The sequence below is a fragment of the Cebidichthys violaceus genome, unplaced genomic scaffold, assembly GCF_023349555.1.
Source record: "Cebidichthys violaceus isolate CVI_PGR_0920_01 unplaced genomic scaffold, fCebVio1.0.p SCAF_29, whole genome shotgun sequence".
Taxonomy (NCBI): domain Eukaryota; kingdom Metazoa; phylum Chordata; class Actinopteri; order Perciformes; family Stichaeidae; genus Cebidichthys; species Cebidichthys violaceus.
This window is the reverse complement of record NW_027176472.1, coordinates 1,446,253-1,456,967: the sequence shown is the minus strand read 5'-3', so window position 1 is coordinate 1,456,967 and position 10,715 is coordinate 1,446,253. Positions and strand designations below refer to the sequence as shown.

The 10,715-nt window shown below is 45.0% G+C and overlaps 4 protein-coding genes across 4 annotated transcripts in view; all 4 read left to right on the top strand.

Moving 5' to 3' along the window:
- Positions 1 to 152: 152 nt before the first annotated feature.
- Positions 153 to 2,372, top strand: rpp14 (ribonuclease P/MRP 14 subunit). The gene is made up of 6 exons (XM_068722161.1): positions 153 to 240; positions 1,168 to 1,307; positions 1,451 to 1,535; positions 1,710 to 1,786; positions 1,869 to 1,947; positions 2,283 to 2,372. The coding sequence occupies exons 2-6, from the start codon at positions 1,216 to 1,218 to the stop codon at positions 2,337 to 2,339; spliced, it is 390 nt and encodes a 129-aa protein (XP_068578262.1). The 5' UTR covers positions 153 to 240; positions 1,168 to 1,215; the 3' UTR covers positions 2,340 to 2,372.
- LOC137880665 (hydroxyacyl-thioester dehydratase type 2, mitochondrial-like) lies at positions 2,346 to 3,100 on the top strand. The gene has a single exon (XM_068722160.1). The coding sequence runs from the start codon at positions 2,401 to 2,403 to the stop codon at positions 2,869 to 2,871; it is 471 nt and encodes a 156-aa protein (XP_068578261.1). The 5' UTR covers positions 2,346 to 2,400; the 3' UTR covers positions 2,872 to 3,100.
- Positions 3,101 to 4,213: 1,113 nt separating this feature from the next.
- pxk (PX domain containing serine/threonine kinase) overlaps positions 4,214 to 10,715 on the top strand; it is a 20,402-nt gene continuing 13,900 nt past the window's right edge. The window contains 3 exon segments of the mRNA XM_068722307.1: positions 4,214 to 4,437; positions 7,896 to 7,946; positions 8,114 to 8,161. Of these exon segments, the coding sequence (XP_068578408.1) occupies positions 4,336 to 4,437; positions 7,896 to 7,946; positions 8,114 to 8,161 (201 nt within the window). The 5' untranslated portion in view covers positions 4,214 to 4,335.
- The window catches only part of LOC137880778 (uncharacterized), a 3,211-nt gene continuing 671 nt past the window's right edge, over positions 8,176 to 10,715 (top strand). The window contains exon 1 of the mRNA XM_068722306.1: positions 8,176 to 10,715. This exon is cut by the window's right edge and continues 139 nt beyond it. Coding sequence (XP_068578407.1) covers positions 9,784 to 10,715 — 932 coding nt within the window. The 5' untranslated portion in view covers positions 8,176 to 9,783.

Below are 10,715 nucleotides of genomic sequence, written 5' to 3'. Positions count from 1 at the left end.
TTTATTTTTCTGTACCCGTTTATGTCTGTGCTGGTGGTGCAAGGCCTAAAATTCCCCTCATCTTATCTTACCTTCGTTTGTGATTCCTGGATGTTCGGTGTTGAGACAGAGTGATCCATCTTCTTATTTCACACCTCTTTGACAATTTCCTGCTGTGGTCACTGCGCATGCGCTCATTCTGGTCAAGGGTGCATGGTTCTCACAACAGCACGCCGTTATTTCTCAATGTTGATGCAGTTGGTGAGTTAAATGCTGCAAAACGCAATATTTTTTAATAGTTTATCAATAACAAATGACAGTTCGTTTACTGCTAGCTGTTTTCAGTGTAGCAGCTACGAGCTAGCTTAGCTTAAGTTAGCTAGTTCAGCTAACTTAGCTACTGTTTGACCTCATGTTAGCTAGTTTTAGTTTCAGGCTGTTTGACATGTTTTTGACTTGTCACGTGGAGAAGTTAGTCTGACAAACGTGTCGAGCCTTCATATTAATAGCGTAAGTTAATATTTTAGATGTTCGAACGATACATGTAACGTTGTAGCCTGGTTGTTAGCTGGCTCTCTTGTTAGCTCAGTCCACTATTTCTGTGTGTCAAAACAAATTGAACTTTTCAGCAAGTTTGTATTCATCTAATCCTCACAGATGGTATTTTAGTATTATTATTTTTCATGAAGCTAAATAGGATTGTGTTTGTCCACTTCCTGTATCCGGTCTGTCGACATGTAGATAAACTGCTGCCTTAATGTCTCTGACCTATGATTTGACATTTACTCAAGTACTGACTTACTGTACTCGAGTACCACTTTGAGGTACTTGTACCTAACTTGAGTAATTCCAGTTCATGCCACTTTAATACTCTACTCCTCTACATTATTGTACTTTATTTCTACTGCCATTACTTTTATTTGACAGCTTTAGTTTCTCTGCAGAGTCAGAAATGAACTAAACATTTAACTAATATTCAACGAGTACATCGTGAATACTTTTAGTTTTTGTACTTTTAGTATATTTTGATACTGCCAATACTTTAATTAAGTAAAATGTTTAAGCTAACTTGATACAGACTCACGTTACTTTTACACACACACACACACACACACACACAGGATACAAACACAGACTACACCGACGTGTTGGTTGATGTCTGTTTAACCCTCAGCCTTTGTGTTTTAGTCTGAAGTCAGCTGATCGACCTGCTGGAGTCTCTGATGCTTTGCTAGAATGAGACGCGCCGACACGAAGAACGAACCTGCAGTTTACCGACGGGTCGTGTTGAAGAACGCCTCGCCGTACCACTACATGAAGGTCTGCCTGTAAGTCACTGTTAACACATGATCATTCATCATAGTGTCCATGTCTGAAACACATTCCCGTATATTGATCCGTAGTACTTTGCACGTGTCTGTCACTGACTGCTATACTTGTACATTCAACATGTGTTTCTGCCGGTGTTCAGCGTTCTGGAGGATGAGTCAACCAGACTGAGTGCGGTCGACCTGAAGCAGTTCATCGTCTCCGGTCTGAACAGCCTGTTTGGAGAGGTGAGACCATCAACGCGTCGACGGTTCGATTCCCACACTGTGATCTGTGAGGAAGCCTCCAGAAGATGTCCAGCTAGTTCTGAAATGATTCTAATTAATTCATTATTGGTTCGGGGGGGGGGGGGGAGCTTAAGTACATTACTTGAGTAAATGTGCCGCTGCTTTGTGTTTGAGGTGGGAGCAGCGCTGTCCTTTGACCTGTTGAAGTACGATGAAGACTCCCTCACTGCTCTCCTGCGTGTTTACAGCCGGTGAGTTCAGCAGCAGGATGGGAAGACACTTTCACTCCTCCCACACAAGATGTCTGTTTTAAACGCGCGTTTGTGTTCTCAGGGGTTTGGTGAAGCTGTGGAGCTCCCTGACTCTGCTGGGCTCCTACCAGAACCAGACCTGTGCCTTCAGAGTGCTGCAGGTCAGCACACTTCGCTTCAGCTCGGTGTCCACAAACAGGATCTTTTATGTTGTGTTTCAGCTGCTGAGGGAACGTTAAACTCTGACTCAGGCTCACGTCTGTTCAGAGGGTTCTGCCTTTTTAAAAGGAAGCAGCCTGGAGTTCTAGATTTGCTGGAAAATTCAAGTTACGAGTGTCTACTAGTCAGTTAAACAAAGCAATAATAGTCCCCAAAATGTCCTTTTGTGCATCGATTTCACACCTCTGTTGTGTCACACCTTGAATTTTTGAAGAAAGCATGAATAGAATCTCCCTCTGAGACCATGATGACAGTTTTTCTTCCTCTTTGTCTTCAGGTGTCTCCGTTCCTGCTCGCGCTGACGGGAAACAGTCGAGAGCTGCAGCTGGACTGAAGGAGGAGGAGGAGGAGGAGGAGGAGGAGGAGGAGGAGGAGGAGGAGACTCGTTCTTCAGGATGACTTTCATGTGGACCAGCATCTTTAACAAGCCGCGGCTGTGCCTCTCTCCTCCTTCCTGCCGGCTGCTCCACGTCGGCCAGCGGGCCTCCCTCACCAAAGCCTTCTCGGCCCGCGACGTGCAGCTGTTCGCCGAGCTGACGGGCGACAACAACCCCCTCCACCTGGACCCGGTCTACGCCAGCACCACCTCCTTCGAGGCGCCCATCGTCCACGGCGTGCTCATCAACGGCCTGATCTCGGCCGTGCTCGGCACCAGGATGCCCGGCCGCGGCTGCGTCTTCCTGTACCAGGAGATCCGCTTCCCGGCGCCGCTCTACGTCAGCGAGGAGGTGCTGGCCGAAGCCGAGGTCCGCAAGATCAAGATGTCGTTCGCCTTCATCGCCGTGACGTGCTCCGTCAGGGACAAGGTGGTGATGGAGGGGGAGGTGATGGTGATGATGCCCGAGGAGCAGCAGAAGACGGAGTGAGAGGAAGGGGGAGGAGGTCAGAGGTGACGGGTGCAGTGATTTAAAAATGGCCGCCGCAGCACAAGACTTTTTTTTGTAGTTTATTGATGCTGCACATAAATGACTGGAACATGATGTGCGTCTGGACAGAGACGCTACCAGAGAGACTCTGATGATTTATTTAGATGTTTAATTTGTCAGATCTGCTCTGTATTTTCTTTCATGTGTCAAATAAAAACTCTAAACAATCTTTGAATTTATTAAATCCATTCACGTCTTGTCAACGGTTTTCAGGTCTCTACTTGTCTCTACTCTTAGCGCCACATGTCTGTGCTGCTGTCTGCAGGGATGTCCAACGAGGAGGACCAGCAGTCTGCTGGTCCTCAGTCCAACGATCACCTGAACAGCTGCTCTAGCTGAAGGCTTTGACTCGTCTTCTTTCTTCTACGTTAAGGGATGTTAATCAGCATGTGGACTGCTTTGGTCGGCACATGTTTGACTCGCCTTGATTGAACACATTTGATTTTTTAACTTTTGTAGCTTTGACCCCCCCTCACCTTTTTTAACTGGTTTTATTTTGGAGGACTTGGATGCTCTAAGACCCTGGAGACCCTAAGACCCTGGGGGCTACTTTCTCTTTACAACCTTTGATCCATTTTCTTTTTTTTAGCCCAGCTGAGAACAAGACCCATCCTTACTGTTCTATGCCGTCCATTATCCCCATCATGTCTTTAGTGGGTCCTTGCTTTAGTCCTTAAACAGTGAGTAATTTTTTCTATGGAATATATTTCCTCTACAATGTTTAACCACTGTCCTGGTCTTGGAGGGTCAGCACCATGTGATGTCCTTTTTACATGCAAGTATGAGGATTTAAAGAGATAATGTCCTCTTTTTAAATTATGTCACCGGGTATCAATGCCAGGCACACGATCAGGGGGTCCCTGGGAATCTGGTAGCATAAAATATCCTCAAGAATCTGAATTATTTTATTTGTATACATAACCAGAAATTATGGGATTTTGGTTTTTATCCACCCAAATTGTCTCCAGCATTGCTGCTGTCAACCCTGTAGTTATTTTTATTTTTTATTCCAGCCCGAAGGTTTGACAAACAAATTCTCAACACATCCATCTTAATGTTTTTAAAGCTCAGCTCCAAAAGCTGAGGAAACTGTGGTTGAAAGCTTGTTGAAACAATAAATAAGCTCAATATTGTCTTTATTTTGGTAAATTGTTAACGTCCTCGTTTATTTTGACTCATCTGATTCAACACGTCCTCCTCCGGACCAGCAGGGGGCGCTGACGCACCTCGGCTTCTGATCGCAGCACCGCATCCTGGTTTACGGTAAAAAGCTAAGCTAACAGCCAGCGGTTGGTTCGCTTCTCTCGGAGCTGTTGGTGTTCCTCCTCCTCCTCCTCCTTCTCCTCCTTAGTCAGTGGACAGACGGACACTTTTAAGATCAGACTTTCTCCGTTAATCCTCCAGATGTCTTTCCTGGAGAAGAAGACCCCCAGCCGGCTGCTGCTGGACGACACCGTGCCTCTAACTGCGGTGATCGAAGCCAGCCAGAACCTGCAGTCCCACACGGTGAGTGTTGTTTACTAGAAAAACAACAAACGTCAACCTAACTAACCTGTTAACAACCTGTAGGTCTAACAGGTGAAACAGTACGTTATTCACCCCAAGAACATAGATGCTGGTACGTTTCGAAAATACAGCGTAATAGCGTAGTTTTTAAGGGGGAATTGATCGTTTGAGGCAATCGCTGCGTCACCGGTTCCATTATCGGACACGTCTGTTAGAAGCTTAATTTCGGCTCGTTTTTTCTTGTGAATCGTTTCATTAAACCATTAAACCACTTCTTTCAACTTAAGTCAATATAGCTGTAAAAAAAATAGTACTATCACCCCCCTAATCCCATGCGTCACGAGTCTTATTTTTTTTGTACGCGTGAGAGTTGACATTGTATCTCCATTATCGGACAGACTGTCACCGATTAAGCAATTTCCTGGAAGCTGTTTTTGCATACCGCCGATATATAAAGGGATTAACGTGGCGCGTTGACACCGACCGACTGGAGGAGCAGGAGCCGAAAGCAATGCCTGTTAAAAGCTCCGAGAACCGTCGCTTCATCTATTATCATTAAAAGTGAATTATATTGAGAAAGCATTGCGTCTTATTGATTCCTCTTGAGGCGGTCTAACGTTGTCTACAGCAAACAAGTGTTGTCGTCTTGGATCTGTACTGGTCTGTTGCAACATTCGGCATTCATCCCCTCCAACAAATACCTGTAATAAATAGTTTTTTTATTATTATTTGCCTCCATTTGACAGCTTCCTACTAACGTTGTATGAGGACCATGCTTGGTCGAAATGTTGATATTTCATCCAAATAAACGCAGTTTTCTGTCTGTTTATACATGCCGAAGCGAGGAGACGGTGGATATGTTCGTAAAGGGTTAAAAGTCGTGTCACAAATAATATCTGCGTCTGTTAAAATCAACGGAAACGTTAATATGTCGGATTTACAACGGTGTTGTTGTATACAGCTCCTGTTCAGCATTACTTTGCACTTCAATGTGCACTTTGAACTCGTTTGCGGTAAGAAATGACGTTTTGAACAACGTGACTGTCGGCGGACCGAAGCATGTTTTCAGGAATAATAATAAATAATAAAGCAGGACATGTGTTCGTCTGTCCGATAATGGACGCCTCTGTGGTGGGTTTGTTGTTTACAGTCCGACTGGGGGATCAGCTGAGCTAGCCAGTTAGCATGCTAATGTCAGGCATCCGTGTTGCACATGTCAAACAGAGACTAATACTGACAGATATAATAACTTTATTTATTTTCTCCCTGTTGGTAGTTTTGGTACAGAGTTACTAGTTTTGTGTTTTACTTCTATTGGTCACATACTTTCCTGTAATTCAGAACATTATTGCAGTTTTTCCATGATGCTGTATCTGTCAGATGACTTTCCATCATTTCACAACATAAGCAGCTCCAAAATAATGTGAGAAATGTGAGGATACGCCTCCGACAGTTACACACCAGCACTGTGTGTGTGTGTGTGTGTGTGTGTGTGTGTGTGTGTGTGTGTGTGTGTGTGTGTGTGTGTGTGTGTGTGTGTGTGTGTGTGTGTGTGCGTGCGTGCGTGCGTGCGTGTGTGTGAGCTTCTAGTCGAGGACGAGTCATTTCCTGTCGGCCACCAAGTCACCGACTAGAAGGACAGGAAGTCTGATGGAGTCCACGCAGGGAGGTCGGCGTCGTGTTATCATGCGTTTCTCTCATTTAAATGAATAAAATAATGTAATGTACAGTCGGTGGCAAAAACGTATATCTTAACACAGAACTTGCGTGTTCTATTCCAAAGAAGAAAAAGCAAATTCAAAATAATTTTTAATAACACAAACGACTAAAACTCCTGCTCTGGATAATATCCACGTTCAACAAACTCCATTTGTGTGGATTTGGATGGGAGATGCATCCAGTAGTCCACGTCCTGGTATCTGCTGTTACTAGTGCTCTTTATAGCTCACTGTGTGGAACTCATTGGGATGGTTTACATGTTGAGCAACGCGAGGCCGGGCATTAGCGTCTCTAAGAAAACAGAGTCTGCAGCTAAAATGATATCAGCCGGTTGCTGCGTTCCTTTTTGTTTGATGTGTTTTTTTCTTTTTTCACGGCTTCCACGAGTACCAGACCGTTGCGGATCAAAGGTCGGCAGCTTTACAGACTCTGGGGCCGAGTGGAGAGTTACGAGAGTGGACAGAAGGCTGGATTATGTGTTATGTGTGCTGCACCTTCTTTAAACAACGAGGCAATTCAAAAAAGACAGAAGGGACTGAACAGTCTCTTCCACTGCAAAGAATACTGTTAAAGTGGATGGATGGAGGGTGGATGTCATGAACGATAGAGACGTTGTTACGCTGATGAAACGTACTCTGCTGCACTGGAGAAACAACTTCTGGGATTTGTAGCCTTTTGTACATTTTTCAGAAAAGACATCTCGAGAGGTTGTATTGAGTTTTAACAGGAAGTGATGTCACGGTTTGCGAAGCTGCTCGGCTCACGTGAATGAATGTGAGATAACGGCAGAATGCAGTGTGTCAGCAGGAATTAGACTGTGAGAGGATTAGATTAAAGGAAAAGTCTTGTTTTCATAATCATTGTTGTTGGTTATGAAAAGCTTTTACTCAGCAGAGATGTGTGATCGACGTGACCAGACAGGTCCTCGCTGAACAGTCTGTGTTATTCAAATCATTTATGTGGAAAAGAAACCGAAAGTGAACTCTACTGAACAAAGAACTTGTTTCTGTTTCTATTACCATTTATCTTCTATAATTAAAACTTTGTCATATATTATTACTTTCTTCCTCATAAAATTACAATTTAATTTGTACAATGTTTTTTGTATAAAAACTTACTTTTGCAGTATTATAACTTTTCCCCTTTTAAATTGCGTTATTTTGTGTAATATTAAAACATAATACTCACTTTACCGTGAATATATTTGCATGTAATTATTACTCATGAATAAAAAAAAAAATCTACTAATTTACTCTAATATATTCTGACTTTTTTTCCCTCTAAAATAATCATTTATTGTCATAGCAATACAGTTTTTTCTTTATTTTAGTATTTCGACATGGGACTTTCACCCAGGAGACCTCAGTGTGTGTCCCTGTGAAAACTAAAGTCAACATTGACTTATTTTGATTTACGTCTTTTCCTTAAATAGCGTAAGAAACGCAGCTTTAAAAGCCAAGCCATGATCTTTTACCAACCTAAACATAACGTGTCATCTTGTTGCTTTCTTGTTTTGTTTACATTTTTTAAAAACGGCGACCGTAATCCGGTGGAAAATACTTTTCCCTTGAAACCTAACTGAGAATGCATTTTAGTGATATGGGAATGTAATTTTGGACATGGTTGCCCAGTGTTTTCTCGTTGTTCAAACCATTTACATCATTTATTATTGTACGTTTTTTGGTTGCTTAAGAAAAGCAGCAAACTGATGTTTTGCTGTGATCTCTCTCGTCTCTCAGGAGTACATCGTCCGAGTCCAGAGGGGCGTGTCTTCAGAGAACAGCTGGCAGGTAAATGCACCAATCAGCACCTGACCGATGACAATGTCCAGATCGTAAGGAGATGAATTAACGTGTGTGTGTGTGTGTGTGTGTGTGTGTGTGTGTGTGTGTGTGTGTGTGTGTGTGTGTGTGTGTGTGTGTGTGTGTGTGTGTGTGTGTGTGTGTGTGTGTTGCAGGTGATTCGGCGCTACAGTGACTTTGATGTTCTCAACAGCAGCCTGATGGTGAGTTTCTTTTCGTCTCTTTTAGTTACTTTTCGTCTCTTTTCGTCTCCCGGGTGTTTTTTAATACTGGTCTTACAGATGGAACAGCAGAGAAGTCTCTCGTGTCTCATCGCTGCTTTTCAGAAAGTTTCTCAGGACACTTTCGGATCCTTTGTGACTGACGTGAATTCAAGCTGCTGCTGAAGGAAAACAAACTACAAACTTTGTCACAGACGTCTTTAAAAGCTCGCTGCAGAAATGAGTGTTTTCGGTGGCTGATCTCTACAGATGACATTAGTTTACAACACTCTTATGGTGCTCTGCTTTATAAAATGGGCAGCAGTACTGTTGACGTGCTTTGTTGGTAACCGCCTAATAACATAGAAAAACCAGCAGCCTGCCAACATGAAATGTCTGTGAGTGCACATTGACACACAGCAGCATCGTCTTAGCCAATAATCTCCTTCCTGTTTGGGAACACTGAGTGCCTGTTGGCTACGATATGCTTGAGGTTTCTGCTGTTGTGTCATTGATTTCCTGCGTGCTTTGAGAGGGCGGCCTGATGGTCTGATGGTCTGATGGTCTGATGGCCTGATGGCCTGATGAGCCGTTCACTTTTGGAATAGATTTTAAGGTTGCACTTGCAACACTCTTGTATATCTCTCAGCTGGAATACGTTGAAAACGCATTTTTTTTCGCCGTGTCAGCAGAGTTAAAGCTCGAGGGACTGAAATATCTCAACCAATAACTTGCCAGAACTAAATTTCACGGCGATCCAACAGTTGACGAGATGTTTCTGCCCGGACCGTGACGGCTGTTGGTGCCTACAGAAGACCAGCAGCTTCATGGTTAATGTGTGAAGTGTTTGTTATCTTAGTGTAACAACAGGAATCCTAAAACCCGGAAATGAGTCAGTGTTTTTTTGCACATCCGGTTCTTGTCTTGATGGCTGAAATAAGTTCTGTGGTTTAACACGAGCTTCAGAGAGTTTCACATTTTTGTCCTACAAAATAAAAGTCAGTCAACACAACACTTTTTTAACAAGTGTCTAAATGAGACTCCAGATGTTGTCTTCCCAGCGTCGTATTGATCTTTAGTAAAGCTATACTCACTGGAGCTGTGTTGTACTGGACTGGACTTGGGGCTTAGTGTCAGATTGTCCTGGTTGTGACTCGTCTTACGTTCAGGTCAAATCATTGCTGGTTAACAGGAAGTTAGCAGTTTTTTCTGCTGAGGTTTCTCCTGCTCATTTCCTTTTTTTTGGGGGGGGGGGGGTCGTCTCCCAACTGACCCCGACCTCCAGTCGGCCCCTTTACCTTCAGTCAACGTGCAGCAGAGCTGTGGGAAGCCTGTCGTTAGTCTGTCTCTATGTAAATACATAAAATATACAGGAAAGGACTGATACGAAAACAAACCCTCTCTCTCTCTCTCTTTCTCTCTCTCTCTGTCTCTGTCTCTCTCTCTCTCTCTCTGGTGGAGAGCGTGGTGGTAGAGAGCGTGGTGAGCGTTGCTAAATGTTTGGTGATTTTTTTCAAACGTTTCATCTTTTTTCATCCATAGTTCACTGTGTGACTGACTTGTGGTGATATTTTTGTGTGATCAGTGGTATTTTGGCGGACAGAAAACCGTGTTTCTTGTCGGGGATGGCGTCCTCTGAGACGCCGTCCCTGTCTTTGAGACATGGAGTTCGGGTTCAGCCCGACCCGTGTGTCCCGGTAGAGGCGGTTCTCCTGGCTGTGGGGGACCGTGTGGGACACGTTAACCTGAGCTATGCCTCCAGGATGAACAGAGGTGTGGTGGTGTTTCTAAAAGAGGAGCGTTTTGTGGCGGATTTAATATCGAGCGGCGTCACGCTGAACGGCGTGTATCTGCAGGTTTCCCCGCTCGCAGTGCCCTCCACCCGGGTCACCGTCTCCGGTGTTCCCCCGTTCATCTCCAACCAGGTGTTGGAGCGGGAGCTGCAGCGCTTCGGGAAGCTGGCGAGCAGCTTCAAAACTGTGGGTCTGGGCTGCAAAGACGAAAAACTGAAACATGTCCAGTCCTTCAGGAGACAGGTGTTCATGTTCCTTACCGGTCCTTCTCAGACGCTGGAGGTCTCCTTTAGGGTGAAACACGGGGAGGGACACTACATGCTGTACGCTAGCACAGGTAGCATCAGGTGCTTTGAGTGTGGGGATGTGGGGCACAAGCGGGCCGCTTGTCCTCGCAGGCCGGCCGAAGGGCGCCCCGAGCCGGGGGCCGTACCGGCGGAGGAGCTCGATCACACCCGGGCTCCGCTGAATGACGAGCCGGCGGAGGTCGCTGCTCCGAGGGGGGGCGATGATCCGCCGACCGAGGAGGAACACAGCGGGCAGACAAACAATCAGGTCGGGGAACAGAGAGCTGATTCAGGCGGAGAAAAAATTATTGATGACAACTCAGCTGTTCTGAGTCTCACAACAGAGGGAAGGAAAGTAGCAGAGGAAGCACTGACAGCAGGAGAAGACGAAGGAATCAGGGAAAGTGGAGCAGGCAGCAGTAAAGGGCCGACAGCTGAAGCTGACCAAGGTCAGGCTGCTGGTCCAGAGCAGGCTGA